Here is a 20,106-nt window from a genome sequence, read left to right as displayed (position 1 = left end):
TCATGCGCATCATTCAAGAAACTAATTTATTTTAGTAAATAGGAAAATTGGTGGACGTGATTAAAGTATAAAAAAATGCTTTTTTCTTTCCATTTGGTCCCTTCATCTCAATGGAAAGCATTATTTTGTGAACAAATTATAATCTATCTAGGGTAGCCGCGAAACTCGGTTGCTTGAGCGTCGGACTCGTAATCCAAGGGTCACGGTTTCGATTCCTACCCATGACAGTCTGGGTTCCCTATGAAATCCAAACGTTTGGACTGCGTTAAAAATATGTTGTAATTTTGTGATAATATATTTGTTTGCTTTGCCGTATATATCAAAACAATATTAGTTTCTGAAATCTAACTTTTATTGATTAATCAATCATTGCAAATGAAAAGTGAAATATTCTGATTAAAATTTTGTCACAGATTTTTCCGTACTTTTATCAGTTTCTTCGCCTGAGCTGACATCATCTTTTACCTCAATTTCTGTTTCTTTATTCTTATACCGCACTCCGTTCTTTGAGCTGACAAGGTTAAGAACGCCAACCAACACGAAGACACTGATGCCGTAGGCCAGTAGAAGATACAGAAATGCTCGATGGGTGTATCTATCATACAAATATCCAATCAACCGGAGGTATGCTACGCCTCCTAGTGATCCTCCAGCTAGAACGAAGGTTATTGCAATGCCTGTCATCTCCACATGATTGTCCCCCCATCCAATACCAGAAGGGAAAAGAGGACCAATGAAAAAAGCAAGAGGCTGCGCTAGGATCCATAACGCTAACGAGCTTGTATGTCCAAAGATGGTAATCAATATTGCTGATATCAGACATCCACCAGTCTCAAGCATGATCAAAATCCTAATTGGGATCCATCGAGCGGCCAAGAATCCCGAGAAGCGACCGACTGTGAAACTGATCCAAAAAGCGGTATTTAAGAAGGACCCGTCATCTTTGCTGAATCCCATTTCATCGATAGAGAAAGCACGGATAAATTTTCCGGCCAAACGTTCCCCCCCAACCACGCTGAAGAAATATACGAAAAGGAACACGAAGATCAGTATACCATACAATAATTTGCCACCGGCACAGGTGGCAGGATTTATGATTTCTTTCAGTGTCCTTGCTTTTGTTTGCTTCTTTGATGGTAAATCGCTAGTTTGCCTTCTCTCATTCAAGCCGGTGAAATTGTACACGTAGAACACAATAGACATTAAAACAGTAATAATGGAAACGATCATGTATACATACTCTATCCTCGACTCTTCGAGGAACAATGGTGTGGTGGTTGACATGATAGTGGTTGTAGATACAGTATGCAACTTTGACGCCCTCAATGTTGTAAGATCTGGCGTTTCCGTGACGTTATTGGATATGACGTTTGGATATGGAACGGCCAGGAAAGGGTTGGCTATTAAAGGAACGATGAAGGATCCAATGCCATAACCACCATGAAGGGCATGAAGAGGGCCGGTCGCCTTTTCTTGCCAGATCTGAAGGATCAGCCTCTGTCCAGCTGAAACGGAAAATCAGGCAACAATGCATTTGAACATTACAGCATTGTTTAAATTTAAATGGACAATAATTTGAGAAGCAGGTAGTTAAAGGTTGAAAACTTTGGACAGCTATTTTGACGTCCTGAAAACACCATCCGAGTGCTGAACACTTGTAATCATCTTAGTTACACGGATGTTGAGAGAGACTGTTTCTATTGTGAGTCGAGAGACTGACAAAGAAACCTATATGCCTATGCGGGGAACTAGCGGGGAACTACAGCTAAATTTCATGAAACAAACTTCAGTTTTATAATGTGTGGAAAGAAATAAAAAAAAATCTCTGCTGTGGAACAAAACATACCACACAATCGACTGAAGAAATAAAAATGGATTATTTAGTATTTTCATTGTGATGGCTTTATCTATAAAGTTAAATTACATGATATCAATTAAATACAAGGATTCTACGAACAATTGCCAAAAAGTCTACAAATTCCAGTTATTAACTAGACTACTTCATAATATTTTTACTGTAAACTATGGAGAAATTGAAGTAACCCCTTGTCACAAAATGTGTCAAATGTAACGAAATCAGTTGGAATTGTGGCGGTATTGTTTGAGAAAACATTTTGTGAACGTTCTATTTGCAGTGAAGATCAACTGGACACCTGATTACAAACTAAAATATTGACCAGCTGTTCATTAATTCTTATACTGCAGAAGTGTAAAGAAAATTACCTGTAGTTATTAACGACAGACGTATTATCAATATAATTACTTAGCTCCTTGAGTACCCTTCAAATTACTGCATACTTAATTAAATTCATTTTATAAATTACTTACATTGATTCAACAACACGTACAATGAATAGAATTACTCACATTGTTACCTCATTGAGTATCCTACAAATTACCTGTTGTGATTCAACAACAGACATATTATCAATATTATAATAAAACAATATCAATATATAGGTTTGTCAAAACATTATCCATGCCATATTTAGATATGATCTTCAGCAAATTTCATGATAAATTAAGCACTTGGTTCATGCTATTTCTTGAGGTTGTTAAAAGTAAAATATCTGAGAGTTACATATGCCAAATATCCTGACTGGATTATACAAGATATTTTAGATGCCACGAAGGAAGGAGATAACTTAAAATGCATCAGAAATGAGCAAGCTTCCATGCAAAATAGTAATTATGTTGCAAAACTGATAAGACAACTAAAAGATTCCATTATGCAAGAAACAAAGAATATAAACAGAATGATCCAAACGTTATTTGGATACTTTCAAATGAGTTTGGAACTAGAAAGCTACGGAACAGTCAAATGATGTTGAATCAAATAGATTACTTTTGACATTTCCAAAGATATGGCAGATATTTATAATTTTTTTATTTTGTCACTAATATAGCTTCTAACCTTAAGTAATATATATCGTCGAAAGATCTTATGAACATCTTCATGACTTTTGTTCTGAAGCTATTGAAGTTGATACAGATTCTGATCACCTACAAAAGCTTTCACAATTCCTCCAGCAAATATTTTGATACAAGCTATACGGGACTTAATCAGATTAGACCCTTACGTTTTTTGTTTTAAAGGCAGATGTTACAATAATTGCTGAGCATGTTGCTTTCAGATTTAATCATAGTATAAGGACTGGTCAGTTCCCTAAATCGTAAAAAAATTGCTAAAGTGAGGTCCCCTTTTCAAAAATAAAATTACGGTGAAATCAACAATCACAGACCCATTTCTTCGTCATTGTCAAAACTAATAGAAAAACGTGTCTGATTCTCCAGTGCCTTTACAAGATTTACATAAAATCCTCCAATTAAAACAATCAAATAAAATATACCTGTGAAATGGGTTTATTACACTGGTCAACAGTGAAATCATTACTGACTTGAAAAGGCCCTAATCTGTAGTATTTTGGTGTGCCGAACACGAATATAACCGTGAAAAATTTGTATTGGCTCTCGTTTTGAAGATATTCATATACCTCATTTTCTATGTTTCACTGTGTAAATTTCTCCAGTAGGACTGCAGCAACATCCGGAATAATGATGTAACATTGCATAATACCATCATGCTCACATCATCCACAGATGATTGCATCATTTTCTGATGCAATGCAATACTAATGCCATGCGGCTGCTGAAGTAAGTTGACGTCAGCAGTGTACTATACATGTGTAGGCCTATTATACTAATGCCAGGCGGCTGCTGAAGCTGACGTAAGCAGTGTACTATATAAAGCCCAATCAGATAGGTTCAGCATTTAAAATATTTTAGACGTTGTGCGAGACAGTTCAAGCTACTGTTACATAAAACTTATTATTTTATCCATTTACGTACAATAAAGAACAGTAATGCCTCGAAAGTGTGTTAATACCGCGGACAATTTTTGCTATATTTGTGGGGAAGTGACATTTGCCAACCAGAAGAAAAGTATCAATTCTCAAGTGAAGAAGGCATATCATCTTTACTTCGGATGCAAGGTTGGTGACCAAGACAAGCCTTGGGCTCCGCATATATGCTGTGCTACATGTACAACACAGCTTTCACAGTGGTTGAATTGCAAAAGGTCATCAATGCCGTTTGCAGTCCCAATGGTGTGGAGAGAGCCAAGCAACCACCTAAATGACTGTTACTTCTGCTTGGTTCCTCCTCTTTCCGGCGGAATAACGAAGCGAAAGAAGTCGAGAATAGTCTACCCAAACATTCCGTCTGCATTGAGACCAGTTCCACATGGTGAGGGACTTCCTATTCCAGAACCTCCAGCAGAATATTCTCTTGATTCATCTGACGAAGACAAAGGTGAGTCGACCTGTTTTTCTCCTGGTCCATCAGCATGCAGTGATCCAGATTTTCACTGTGGTGCATCATCAACCCCACACAGAATAACACAGGAAGAACTAAATGACCTGATTCGTGATTTGGACTTATCAAAGAACAAGGCAGAATTGCTAGGATCAAGACTCCAACAATGGAATCTTCTAGAAGAAGATGTCACAATTACTGCATATCGAAAGCGCCACCAGCAATTGGAGCCTTTCTTCAGAAAGGAAAGTAATCTGATATTCTGTTCCGATATTGAGGGCCTCATGAATGCTTTAAAAATCACTCATGACCCACAAGAATGGAGACTATTTGTGGACTCTTCGAAACTGAGTCTCAAGGCTGTGCTTTTGCACAATGGAAAGATTCTTCCATCTATTCCAGTAGCGTATGCTGTCCACATGAAAGAGACATACGATAACTTAAGGCAGCTACTGAATTCCATTGAGTATAACAAGTACAGCTGGCACCTCTGTGGTGATTTGAAGGTAGTTGCCCTTTTAATGGGACTGCAGCAAGGATATACAAAATACATGTGTTTCTTATGCGAGTGGGATAGCCGAGCAAGGGAAATGCACTACATGAGGAAGGAATGGACTCACAGGCAGAATGTAGCCATTGGAGAGAAGAATATCCAACACCCAGCTCTGGTTGAGGCTCAGAAAATCTTGCTACCACCCCTTCACATCAAACTAGGTTTGATGAAGAACTTCGTGAAAGCCATTGACCGGACTTTGCCAGCATTCCGATACCTGCATGAAAAATTCCCTCGACTCAGCGAAGCAAAGATTAAAGAGGGAGTTTTTGTGGGTCCTCAGATTCGAGAGCTTTTCAAAGATGACCGGTTCAACAACTTGCTGGAAGGTGACGCAAAACAAGCATGGAATGCTTTTCGCCTAGTTTCTACAAACTTCCTCGGAAATGTTAGGGCAGAAAACTATAAGGAACTAGTAGAAGACATGTTGATGAAGTATAAGAAACTTGGCTGCAATATGTCTCTAAAGATTCACTTCCTTCATTCCCATTTGGATTTCTTTCCTAGCAACTGTGGTATTGTTAGTGATGAACACGGCGAACGTTTTCATCAAGATATCGCAACAATGGAACAAAGATACCAGGGAAAATGGTCCACTACAATGCTGGCTGACTACTGCTGGACACTCCTCAGAGATGCTCCCGAACAGCTGTACAAGAGACAGGCGAAGAAATCTAAGATGTAGTCAATGACTTGATTTTTTATAGGTAGGCTATTACAGTTGACCTTTTACTATTGGAATGCATTTCGTTATGTAAACATTAATTTCTTGCAGATTACAAAAAAACTAGAGCCAATTTTGCAATTTGACTGTCATATTCGTGTTCAGCACATAAAAATTGATAAGAATTGACTAATTTTATTTCAGTAACATGACTTTTGTAAAAATTTGTTGTCCAGTGTTATCAATGGTAAACAAGTGGTTCAAGTTGATTGTAACATTAATGGGCTGACCTTTGATCTAGTGATCCATGAAATTACCCTTAGAAATCTAAAAATCTATCACTGTTACAGAAGTACTATTACATAGTTTGAATCATATTATAGCATATCTCAATAGTTATCACTCGATGGTAATTTATCTGATGATAAAAATAATTGCTATATTGCCACAAGGGCCATAATTAGGTTCACTTATATTCTTCGTTGTTATCAATGACCTATTTCAAGCTGTGTATTCTTCGTTGTTATCAATGACCTATTTCAAGCTGTGTATTCTTCGTTGTTATCAATCACCTATTTCAAGCTGTATATTCTTTGATGTTATCAATCACCTATTTCAAGCTGTATATTCTCTGATGTTATCAATCACCTATTTCAAGCTGTAGGAAATACTGTACATAGACACGATCTTCAGAGGCATGACACATTATTATCTTTATCACATGTAAAGAATCTTGGAACGAACTTGAATGTACTCTTCAAAGTGCACAAAAAAAAAACAAAAAAAAAAAAAAAAAAAAAAAACAACTTCAGATGGAAATATCATACTATCTAACAAAGAGAAACCAAAGCTTTATTCATCGTCACGAAACAAAAGCATTCAAGATTATAGCATAGCCATGTGAATCGTTTCCGTTATACAAAGACTGAATAATGACATGATACTTTGGTGTTTATGTGAATGTTAGTTTACCGTGGAAAGGGCATATTAGTCGCATCATTAGAAAAGTTAACTTCTACTTCTGGTGACTCAGGAAAGTTAGAAACAAAACTCATTTGACACATCACATTTTGTTTATACTTGTTGTATGATATAGTCACAGAAAGCTTGATAAATTATACTTGATATTCCACCGAAAATTTTTTAAGTGAAGGATCAACTGAAAATATTCAGTAGATATGAACGTGTAATTTAAAATTAAATTTAAAATGCTGCATATGTCGTCTCCTGTATATTTTCATTATACTTTTAATCGATCAAAACGGGACGATACACATAACTCCTAATCTGAGGTTCGCTGTTTAAAATAAATGCCAATTTTGAAAACAACAAAAGACCTAGTTAAAAGAAACTTTCACTATTCAGGTGCCCGTATATGATAAAATATTCCCAAGGAAATTCAAAAGGCGCATATTACAAATGGAGGAACGATTGAATGAAATATAAAAGTGAAATATTCAGTTTCCACTACTACATACTGTCATTGCTATGGAAATTTGTACACACGCTCCCTGCATTTTTTTCTGCGTACAAGGAAGGGAGTATGGAGATGCTTTCTTTCAGTATCGGGGGAAATATAGTATACGTGACTCTTGTCTATCGCTATTTTTGATAGATTTCTGTTCAAGCACGCTTATCTCTGCATATTAATATATTATCGGTTCAAGTGTGTGCTTGTGTATCTTTGCTATGCGTACTGTAAGTAGGTGTGAATGGGACACACACACACACACACACAGAGAGAGAGAGAGAGAGAGAGAGAGAGAGAGAGAGAAAGAGAGAGAGAGAGAGAGAGAGTTTCGTATCAAACAGAAAAGAAAGCGCCTATCCTTGGATTGCACATTACATTTGGATACGTGAATATAGGAAAGATATATAGTTATAATTCGTTACAAGCATGAACCAAATCCTTGCCGCGAGCAACTACAACTATTACCAAGCTCGCATGCCGTAACCAACATGGTCATACGCTGTTCCCACATAAAGGACGGAACAAGATTGAAGGGAAGGACTCCAAATGCACAAGAACTTGCTTGGCAAACATAATGTAATATTCATCTATATGCGCAACCCATCAAAATTTTAAGAATGGAAACTCGATTTAGGAAAAGTTCATAGATCTGCGCATCCTCTTTTTGCCTTCGACACTAACAGTGTTATAAAAACAGATCATTTTCAGTTCGGCCAAGCAACTATCTTTCTTGTTTAATTTTTGTTTCTTCTGCTTTATTACCATCATGACGGCGTACTAAATTTTCCAAGAGACAAGCTCAGGAATCCTCCTGAATCTAAGATTTAATATTAGACGATGGTTACCATATTAATATTACCACCTCCATTTGTAAATCCTTCAATTATGACCTTAATAATAGCATACTATAATGGAAATGCATTGCATAATGAACACGGCGAACCAAACTCGTCACCATGGTGACCACCAATAATTTACATTACATCGGTTCCATAGTTTTACTGATCCTACCTATGTTGATGATTCCTTCAAAAGTTCCCTGCAACCAACAGAAGAACCAGAGAAGTTCCGTTATTTGCACCCAGGGAATACTCATTGTTGCTGCTGCACCTCCGTTAAGAGAGAGAGCCAACATTAAGTCACAGAAGCGACCAAACTTGTCCACCAATAACCCACCAATCACAGCGCCAGTGAAGTAGCCCACGCTGCGGCCTGAAATAGCAAGCGCGACATCCTCATAATCAGAATGTGTCCGTATCTTTAGATCAATAAGGGTTGGTCCAGTGATTTCTAGGTACAGGCCCTGCAAATATATGAAGTAGTACAATGATACTAGAAATTTAAATGAATGAATGAATAAATAAATAAGTAAATAAATAAAGTAATACATACAGTTATAAAATAAATAAACGAATAACAAATAAATAAAGTAATAACTAAAAAAAGTGATACATATAATAATAAAATAAATTTAAAAAAAATACAATAAGTAAAGAAATATATAAAAGACATAAAACGAGGGCTCTTTTTTAAATTTATATTGACCCAATAAGTAATGTTTTTAGGAGGATTTTGTTGCATTTCTCGCCAAAAAAATCTCTTTTCTTCTTTCAGCATTCACTATTAGACTTACATGCATGCACATGATTCCTATTTGGCCTAACCTTGAGTTGAGTCTAATTGTGAGGAAAAGTTATCGAAACAGAAGCAGAGTATAAGAAATAATTTATTTAACGAATCAGAGTTTTTCACAGTGTGCAAAATGACGTTATCTGCTATATTTTTAAAACAGTTCAAGAAGGTTAGACTCCAAACTTGATGCACCATTTATCATTCTTCAGGTTATTTATTTTTCATACAGCAGACGCTAGAATTAATTTTGCACAGTATAACTCTGTATCTACATTGCTCTGAAATACTGTATTGGTGAAGAAAGTGTTTTATAACCCAATATTAATTTTCGAAATCCTAGATGGTCCATGGTGTCCATTGTAAGTGTAAACAAATAAGACTTGACAAAATCAGTCTTAATTCAAAAAAGTTTGGAAAATACAAGGATGCACAATTTTTCAGTAAAAAGTACCAGTCATCAATTTTTTTTGGTGGTCGCTAATTTAGCAAACGAATTCTCGTCAAAATAACACTAAAATTCAGTTTCATTTATAAAACATTAATTACAATGTAGTAATATTTGTACTAGCAATCTTTAAACATTACCATATATCTGTTTTGAACATGATGTTGCTGTGTATTTGTCGCAGTTTTAAAGACCTGTTTAGTTTGTTTGCTTTATTTTTAATGTAACCCCAACCCCCAAAAACAATTTTTTTAAAAACTTGGAGCTGAAATTCAGATTAGAGAGAGCAGTTTTGCAGATTTGTGTCGTGTTGTGGCCACAAGTCATTGTTGAAATTAATATCAGTTTCTTTGCAACAAGTATTAATGAAATATAAACTGCAAATATATTTATATTATCATTTAAAGGGGGGAAAAAGTAATGTGTACTGGAAAATGATGCCTACAAGCAAAAGTGTAATGTTTATAAGGTGCATTCTATGTTAGACGAGATTTACACAAATAATGCACGGTGGCATCTTTCCGAACACTACATTCCTACAGTGATGTCGCGACTTTGAAATTAAGTAAACGTTCATGTTTATATGTTTGGGAAGTATAGACATTAAGTAAACGTTCATGTTTATATGTTTGGGAAGTATAGACATTAAGTAAACGTTCATGTTTATATGTTTGGGAAGTATAGACATTAAGTAAACGTTCATGTTTATATGTTTGGGAAGTATAGACATTAAGTAAACGTTCATGTTTATATGTTTGGGAAGTATAGACATTAAGTAAACGTTCATGTTTATATGTTTGGGAAGTATAGACATTAAAGTTATTACTTCTCTCTCTCTCTCTGATGCCATTCATTTCAGCCATTCGTTTCATAATACTCAAAGATCGTCTGTTTTCTTTGCATAAGGAGATACCATTTGCATTTTCTTTGCATGTTTGCATTTAAGATTTGTTTGCGTTTATTTTCCTTATGAAATTTCATATTTCGAACCATACATGACGAGGAAACAGAAACAATGACCTTTCACAAACTCAAAATGTAGCGTAAACTGTATATATCTTTAAATTTAAAATGCATGAAATTAGGTTGTCATCGGTACCATTACTTTAAAGCCCATACTGTTCCAGCGGAACCCTTTTTGTAGCCAAATTATAACTCGTTTCATATTTTATCATCATTTTGACCGACTTCGAGTAATTAATACACATCCGTAAAACCATAAAAGACATCTTCCGTAATTCTGTGTACACTGAAATATAATATTACACAAAGGTCAAGATTAACTTTAAATCGTGATGAAAGAGATTTTTCAGATTTTATTTTATGATATCAGTTATAATTAATCACACAAAGGCTATTTAAGGGCAGTACAAATTCAAAACGCATGTTTTAAGAGTTAGTAAATGGATTACATCAAGTTGGTGGATGCAGAAACATCAAAAGTGCAACGCGTGTACACTGAAACCAAAATTTATATGCAACCTGGTCAGACCATTTTGTCGAAGAATATAAATATAAACAAGACATAATAAAAAGAAATGCAAAAATTCACCGCTCACGTTTGTGATGAAATTCACACACACCATTCAGTTCTGTATTTAAAAAAAACCTAATGAAACATCGTAGACCGAGAATTACCGTCGCAGATCCGGGTCTGTGATGTTCGTGGGAAGTCACATAGCAAATTGCGAAGATCCTTAATTCATATGCCAAAACAATTCGTGGCTTGCAGATTGGTGCCTATGCTGATTGCAGTTAAATGAGCGTTATATGTTAACATATGCGGTCATTAGGAGCAGTAGTTTAATCAGTATGCGTCTTCGTTACGAAATTGGGGATCAACTAAAACTAAACTAAAATAAAGGATCACACTTTGAGTCTCTCACTGAAATACTGCACGTAAGTAGAGTTACAAATTATAACAAGTCCAATAAGTTGTGTCTTATTTAGCCTTGGCGTGAGTAGTATATGGGAAAGTATTATCGCGACAAAAGTGGCCTTATGACGACAGTGGGAACTACACGGTTGTCATCCTGAAACTATGTCCCAATGGTGACGAAAACTTAACATTAGTCCATATATTTAACAAGATAGACATGTATGGCGACAAGGGGAAATTAACATTACACCATAGGTTGAACATTAAGATGGAGGTGTGGTATTGTTTAGTAGGTGTGGGTGCTAGCCAGTACGACTGTGTGTTGGTCGGTAGGTGTGGTCAGTAAGGCTGTGTTGACCAGCAGGTGTGGATATTGGTGAGTAAGTGAGGCTGCTGGTCAGTGGGTGCTGGTTGGTAAACGGAGTGTTGTCAGCAGGCGTTAATGTTGGTCAGTACCCAACATTGTGTTTCATTCTCCTGAAGCCCATGTTCAGCCTAATGTTAAATTCCCTTATGAGGGCGGCCATAATGTTGGTTCACAATGTCGTCATAGGGTCATTTGTTTTCTGCCCCATCTCCCATACTGCTGGTGTGCAAATGATTTAAATTTTTAAACAATTTCTAAAATTTTATTTGAAATTAGCACACGTGTGATAATATTATATTTATCGCACGTGGAAAAAATACTTGTAATATTTGAAAAACCTCGGAATCGTCTTGTGAAATTACTGATATACATGTACGATGTTCTGACGTCATTTTTAAAGTCACAGTGTGTTATCTTATATGTAGAAAAAGGTATCATAAAGGTATATTACCCAAAAACTGTACAGTCTTGTGAGAAAAGAAAATTATTTTTGTTTAGAACCAGTTAAATTTTTGTGCCCAAACGGTAACTTCGGGCTGGGTCTGGAAATCATAAGTGTCATCATGGGCAAAATATTATTATCATCCCCAAACCCTTCATAAAGATATGAAATTATTGTGAGTTTAATTAAAACTTACGTAATTACTCATGCACTGCTCCATGAGGTCGTACTAACTTTTTTAACTCAAATATTGTTTTCAGGACTTATATTGTAAAGCTTTTATAGATAGGCTTAACATTTTCTTTTGATAAATGTGCTCACAATAATGGAGTAGTGCTGTGACTTCGCGCTTCTTTGAGTTTGAGAGAGAGACAGAGAGAGGTCATATAGTGGTTTTCGTTTGCTTCTCCAATTTTGTAGAGAGCGAAAACTACAATGATAAAGCTCATTTTAAACAACTTTATTTGTTCGATATCAAGTTTTGCATACTATACGGTACGCCCTTTTAAAGGGACTACTTTATTCAAAAATGATTGCTGCTCGTAGCTGCGTAGGATTTTTGACCTACGCTTCACTTTAAGTGCATGGATATATAAAAGGTCCTGTAATATATGGTCATGCTAGAACAAGTCATACTGTAAAGGTAAGAATTTCTCACATGAATAAATGAATATATCATTTGTATCCATTTTACATATTAAAAGACCACACAGATACCTATATGTTTGAACAAAAAGTTAGACAGTGATCAACGTTCCCTGTACAGTAAAGATTTTTTAAAAGAATCGATCTGTTATTGGAAATAACGTGATACATATCAATAACCACATTTAAAATCGTAATAAAGGATACTGAATGGCAGTCGCTCGTCTTTGTGAGAATTTAATTAAACCCATGAGATATAACTGCAAAGGAGGGAGGGAGTTACAGGCCTTTGCGAAATATGTTTTAACTGCTCTGGTCTCTGAGCTCTTTAACGTCAAATCTAGACTAGCAACGCCCGCACGATACAATGCGACTACTTATGGGTGCTATCGGACACAATTAGATCCCGGAAATTAATATTTTCCTTGAAATGTCTAGCCCCTACAGAGATTGAAGAAAATATTCTTGCTCTGATTTGTAGGGTGAAAAAAGAACTTATTATATCAATTATATTAGTTACAACAATGAATTATCTGGAGGTAAAAGAAAAAGTATTCTGGCTCTGAAGAAAAGCCTTGTCCCTCCCAATCTCTCTCCACCCCACCCCACCTCAAAAAAGACAAGAAATCGCTATTCTGTTCTCATGTAATAGTAGTCACAATGCGATTAAAAACGAACAAATACTTCTGTAAGTGTATATATTTCTTTGGAAAGGTTGTTGATGGCATGACCATCACGTTACATTGTTTTCCACCGAACAGGAGACTGAGAAACATTTGGTTACGACGATGCGAGCTTGTGATGAACACTTTCACATACACAAAGAATAGCATTCTGAACAGTTCGCTGATAAGGAAGGGCCATCCCTCAAGCATACACTAACATAAGTGTTTGGATAGGAAGCATTTAAGACATCAGTAAACCATTATTTCCAAGACGGGAGAATGGGAACAACTAAATATTGCAAACAATGGCTTTAGACTTTGTACGAATGATGCCGCACTCTCATGGAAAAATAAGTTTTAATATTTTCGTTTTATAGATTGAAACGGACTTAGTAAACTAAAACTGACATCGATGAATAGGCCTATAATGTGTTTCTGTTTGTGTGTTTGTTTGTTGTTGTTGTTTTTTTTAAAATATTAACGTAGCTTTAAAAATTGTAGTCATCACGCGTAGGAACATACGTCTCTACCAGACGGACTCGACATATTCTTGCACTGCATCAAACTCGTTCTTCCTCCCACTCAGAACAAAAGACATACTTAGTTTTGTCTACATATTTATGATCCTTTAATGACATTTGATACATGTCACATATGTCAACGCGGTGGCGAAATGGAATGATGTCAAACATATTCGAGCCAAAGGCCAACTTTTGGAAAAGTTTCGGATTAAAAATTAAAAAAACACCACATGTCATGTTTTCAGTTAGTTACTAGTGTATGTGAATGTGTTAAGTAGTAGTTAGTTTGCGATTCATCCTACAATTTTTGAGGAGCGCACTTGTTTCCTGTCTGAACTTTACGTAATGTTCTCAAGTCCACTAAGTATTTTCTCGTTTCTTAAGTAAGTGTGTTTTATATTTGCTGCCTTTTCTCCCAATTATACCAATTGTGTAGCTTCAGTATCAACACTTTCGATTTATATGAATAGGTATTTAACATTATCAATCTATAGTGTAAGCCACTTTATTTACAGATTTTAGATTGCAGCTCATACAACAGTTAACATACACGTAGCAAATACATCTACTATAAAGTATTGACCATTTCATTTTGAGGTGGGGAGTGGGATTGTGATTTTCTTTCTAGCTGAAATATTTACTTTTCTTTCATCTCAATATAATTAGTGTATTTTTTGCAAACAATATCATGGATATAATATGGTGTTATTCCAAACAATATCATGAATATAATATGGTGTTATTCCAAACAATATCATGAATATAATATGGTGTTATTCCAAACAATATCATGGATATAATATGGTGTTATTCCAAACAATATCATGAATATAATATGGTGTTATTCCAAACAATATCATGAATATAATATGGTGTTATTCCAAGCAATATCATGGATATAATATGGTGTTATTCCAAACAATATCATGAATATAATATGGTGTTATTCCAAACAATATCATGGATATAATATGGTGTTATTCCCATCAATATCATGGATATAATATGGTGTTATTCCAAACAATATAATGGATATAATATGGTGTTATTTGGCTATTAATCAGAGGTAAATATTTTTCCAACTATTGACAGACAAAATGAAACAAAAAATGTCAGCCCGTTGCCCAAGAACATTAAATTGTTGGTCCCTAATATAATTTTGGTATACCGTGGTAGTGTTGTGGTATACTCAGAAATATACAAAATATTTCGCAATACCCAGCTTCCTTTATTTATATAGCAACTATGAATAATAAATGACCAAACAATTCTACTCCAATTAATACTTAATCTGAAGTATTGAATATTAAGTATGCACGAGCTGACATTATACTTTTATCACATTTTTCTTTATTTTGTACTCCATATAAAGCATTATTTCTATTATATATTTTGTTCTTTCCAAACATCATCAAATTATTAAACTACAACACATATCACACATAGTTAACTAATAACATTCACAAAAGATAGATGGGGGTGGGTGAGATTTTTATTTGTTACCAATCAGGGTTCGAGGCTTATACCAGAAAAGATTTTACCATTTTCTCAAACGCTGATCGATCTACAAATACGGGATGCGAAAAGGGTAACTACGAGATCGTACCTGTTTTATCGAAACCTCGTAAAACATTAGCAAACTCTTAATTGAAAGCACATTTAGGGTTGGCGGGGCTGGAAAATTAATATTACATTTACATCAACGAGTACGTGTTTATTCTGAAATTCTCAGTGCAGCGCAAAGTAGTCTCAATATAACTAATAAACTATGCTCAGTGGTAATCGTAAACAAAATCATTACCACCCCTTTGATTCAAACTGTGTTGGCAGCAACATAAATTTTTTGACACCTCTGCGCACATATACGGAACCGTGCATTCGTTAAAAATCGAGTAATCGCTCGGGGATTACTGTGGGCGGACAACGCACGCTTTACAAAGCGCCCCAAGTTCGAGACCATACGAGGGCAACCCACTTCGTGACCCGAAGATTGCGCTCCATGCGATTTCGTACAGTAATTATACGCTATTAAGGCGCAGCGGTGTGGTTGAGACGAGTTTGGTTTCTAAATCGTGCACGTGTAACGTCTCTAAAACTCGATGCTCGGGGTAATCGTACGAGTTGCACACCAGTGACGAAAACATTAAAATCACGGAGATAGACGGTTCGTACCCTGATCAACAATGAAAATCTCATCCTCCCCCATCTGTCTACTTTCACTTTTCAAAATATGTTGAGAATTATGTTTCATTTCGTGCTTTTACAAACTAAGTGACTTTCATTTAATATTTTCGAAGTTTTGTGCAACAACTTTTGGTAAGGGGTTTATTGCTGATATCACATGACTATTTGACCTCTGATATCATGGACAAGTATGTTGCGAGATGAAAGATTTTGTGCAGGATTCTTCTTAATATATTTTTGTTGCTAATCTAAGTATATTATGATTTAGATGCCCTCAGGTTTGCAAACCTTCCATTTTGATGTTTAATTTCTTTTGGTTAGGATCTGTAGAAAGACCATGCTAATGGTGTTTTAGTAAGAACAATTGTAGTAGTAAAATGATTGACTTGGACCGCTGAACCAGTGCTAAACTGTTTTTAATAAAAAATAACCCCTCAATTTTAATTACATTACTGAGTAAAGATACATATCAGAGGGGTCTGAAATATGAAGCTGCAAAGTAATACTTGATGCTGAAAGACCCTATCAGAAATTTCATGCAGTTTGAAATTGTTGTAGTTTGCTCACATCGGAAAAAATGTCTGTTGAAACAATGGCAACGGAACTACTAATACAATGTGTTCATTCGCAATCAGGTTTATTTTTAAGAACGACCGCTTCGGAAAAGCAAGGAAAGAGAATGATAATTATTTCGCTAAATGCTGAAGGTAGTTGAAGAACAGTATGATTATTAACGTTCCAATATAATGCATATGACATCATGTCACCAAGTGCTGCTGATAATGCCTTTCAAACTCAAGAATATGATTCATCTGAGAAAAGTTTCAATTATCTGAAGGATATATTCTTTGTGAAGCCTTACTTAAATAAGATGATATTCCCAAAGTAGTTCTTGGATGTAAGCTGCTGGAATGCAAGGGTTAAGTGGTCAATAAAAATCCTGGTAATAGAAAGCTGTAGACCGACTAAGGAGATATCCTACGTCCATTCCTGATTACAGCAAGCTGTAGAACGACGAAGGAGATATCCTACGTCCATTTCCGATTACAGCAATCTGTAGACCGGCGAAGGAGACAACCCACGTTCATTACTGATTATAGCAAGCTGTAGAATGACAATGGAGACAGCCTTCGTTCATTCATGACGAACAAGAAAAGCTGATAGAGTTAAGAGTGAAGGAAAACAAATGCTGATAAATAACAGCTTCTCGAAATATTTGTATACATTTTGTATACTGATGTAATTAGAAAAGAGGCTGCTCTAACACAGTCGTTCGAGACCAAAACCCGAAATCATCGCTTTTAACTATTGTATAATAAATTCTAACAATAGTCAGCAAAAGCTTAATATAAACATAGATAGACCTTTATATCTTGACCACCCCCACCCCAAAGCCTATGTAAATGTCTATGTATTGTCACACTTCGATCACCCACCCCCCATGAATTCCGAGCAAAGGCCTCAAACGTTTCGCTTTGACTTTGAATATTCATTAGTGCAGAGGCTCAAAGTTTGGCACAGTTGTAATGAAATTTCCTTTATTAGTTGCATCACCTTCTTTTAGTATTCGAGAGATAATATTGTGAGTGAAATAAACAGTAAAATATAACATCACTCACCTGTTTTTAATTCAAATGCCACACCCAAACTCACAACCGGAAATTCCCTTCAATATTTTGCTTGCATAACCGATTACACAATTACCATTACCTAGAGAAATTCATACAACTATTTTTGATAGGGCAATATTGTCAGGCTGTAAAAAGGACTCCTCTTTAATGGGACAAGATTATCAGGTTGCAAGGAGTACTCATTTGATAGTGGACTTCAGAGTAAATGAAATAGCTTTTAAATTTGAGCAGGAAGTTAATTATAAAACAGAAGTAGCCTTTAAAAAGAATCTTGTTTACTCATAAGATCTCATTAAAATATAAATTTCAAGAATGCATAAAGAATATGCAATGCCAGAATAAATAAAACTAATATCTAATCCCCCAGGCCAATTTTTGGCACTAACAGCATTCTCAAAGCGTACAAAGAGCAAGGCTATTAAAACATAACGATTGGCAATGTCTTACCCGCAGAATTTCTACTTTAGCACAGATAAATGTTCTCTACAGATTACATTGCCTTGTTAGAGATACTAAATAGAAACCGTGATAAATCTGGCGTGTTAACTGACTATACTCTGTCATGATAATGGCTGAAGATGCAAAAACAAATGGTGGTCCATTTTCTTCAACACCTTGGGCCACGTAGTTGGACCACTCTGATAAATAAACAGTGCATTTGAAAGACAAACACTTTATTAATTTATAAAACGTGGCCTAGATAAAAAGCGAAGTCTCGTCTTATTTCTGATGAATGAGTAAAATTTTCCTAGATAAAAAAGCAAGTATACTGACAACGATATGATTGTTACAGTCGAAGTGTAGCTCCGTTGGTAGAGAGTTGGAATCGTATATGTCGTGGATTCGATACCTTTCCAGACTAACCCGGGTCGGTTCCCCCTGTGTAACCTTCGGAAAGGCACTTTGCTCCCATTTCCTCGGCATAATATAGCCAATTATGCGTTAAAGGTTCCGTTGGAAACCAATCAATCAACATGAGAGGAGTTTACGAATAGAAATATGCGCCATAGGAAACGGGCAGATGAAATCTCTTCATGCTTCCATTCTTCAGCAGCCACAAACAACCAAGCTGGACTATGATGGATTTTTAGATAGCGATCGTATATCCGATATACATAAAAACAACCAACAAAAGAAAAACAACAACAAACATCACAAAACACAACCACACATCGGATAAAGTGATTTTTTTTTTACAACTTGTCAATGTTTATGTCTTTTTTTGGCGATGATATATTTGCCCCGGTATCATTACATGGTGTTTATGGCGTATGATATAGTTGCCCCAGTATCAATAAGGGGTGTTTATGGCGTATGATATATTTGCCCCAGTATCATTACGGGGTGTTTATGGCGTATGATATCAAAATTATTTGTGTAAGAGAAGACACAGGCCATGAAGGTTATATAAGAACCAAAAAGCTTTCGGACAACCTGCAGACTCGATGGAATTTTGTCCAGGTAGATTCATAAGTCACTAGCGTTCACCTGACTAATATACACACCTACCCATAAAACTCAGTTATTAAGGTAAAATATAGAACAGCTAAATGGTCAACCGCCCCAGAACTTTCACTTCCGGTTTGCAAAAGGTTCGGTACATGGCTTTACAAGATGAAGAGTATTGCTTTCATTAGACCCAGCTGCGAATTACCTTGTTTATCTGTTATCTGTTATTGTCGTTATTATTCAAGAAAGGACCTAATACCAAAACGACCATGCCTGGTTACGGAATAAAATTTATTGAATACATCACATTTTAAAAATGTATCAACATGTTTAGTGATGATAACCTGTTATGTTATTGCTGCAGTGAAGAAGAAAGAGATTATGAGAGAGAATCGAAGCCTGCTGATACAGACGGCTATCCTACAGAACTATTTCAGGTGAAAAGATGCCCGCGTCACGCAGAGCGAGGTTTGTGAGATACGGAATCGGACGAAGTAGGAAGATTGGTTACGCCAAATTTAGTTTTAACAGTTCGGTTTAAGTGTTCCAATTATAAGAAAATTTATAGCAGATAATTCGCAACATGTGTTCTGCTTATTTAAATGAATAAAACAAACAATTAAATGAATGATGTGTTTTTTTTATGTTTTAACGTACATATAATTTTATCACATATAAATTCTTTGTGCTATATATTCTTGTGTTTTCACTGAGGATTTGTTTTAATTTTGAGAAATGACAATTAAATTTAAACAGGAAAGACGTTTATTTTGTATTAATATTATAATATTAACTGTGTATATGATAGATTTTCTTCTACAATCAAATAATATTTGTTTATTTTCTCTACCTTGCCAAGTTCTACATGTACATGTAAGTCCATACTTACCAGACATACCCAAACCAGAACTAAAAAGATCGTCTTGAGCACTTTCTGGAAGTGAGACTTGTCCTGGGGTTGAGTAATTGCCTCCTCAGACGTCGAAGTTTGTTCTTTTTCGGTCTGCATGTTTAACTGACAGTATCATATGAGGTGTATATCTGCTGCATATATTAAATCTAGATGACCTTGATGTGTCCTGCTTGTTGAATTGATAACACGAACGTAACAGTTATGGAATTTCCCGATACCATCCGTAAGACACCTAAAGTTTTTCATATTGAGACATCTATAAGTGAAACGAAGTAATTTTGTGTTATCATGTTGATAATCGGCATATACTGTGATATTAGGCGAATACCAT

At 35.6% G+C, this 20,106-nt stretch overlaps 1 protein-coding gene across 1 annotated transcript; it reads right to left on the bottom strand.

The window, feature by feature from the left end:
- Positions 1-396: 396 nt before the first annotated feature.
- LOC149803254 (sodium-dependent glucose transporter 1A-like) lies at positions 397-19,889 on the bottom strand. The gene is made up of 3 exons (XM_089953908.1): positions 19,752-19,889; positions 8,014-8,305; positions 397-1,505 (listed from the first exon to the last, which is right to left on the bottom strand). The coding sequence occupies exons 1-3, from the start codon at positions 19,869-19,871 to the stop codon at positions 397-399; spliced, it is 1,521 nt and encodes a 506-aa protein (XP_089810034.1). The 5' UTR covers positions 19,872-19,889.
- Between the last annotated feature and the right edge of the window lie 217 nt (positions 19,890-20,106).

The sequence above is a fragment of the Sinohyriopsis cumingii genome, chromosome 3 (genome assembly GCF_028554795.1).
Source record: "Sinohyriopsis cumingii isolate HCF-2022 chromosome 3, ASM2855479v2, whole genome shotgun sequence".
NCBI lineage: Eukaryota > Metazoa > Mollusca > Bivalvia > Unionida > Unionidae > Sinohyriopsis > Sinohyriopsis cumingii.
This window is presented reverse-complemented; position numbering and strand designations above follow the sequence as displayed.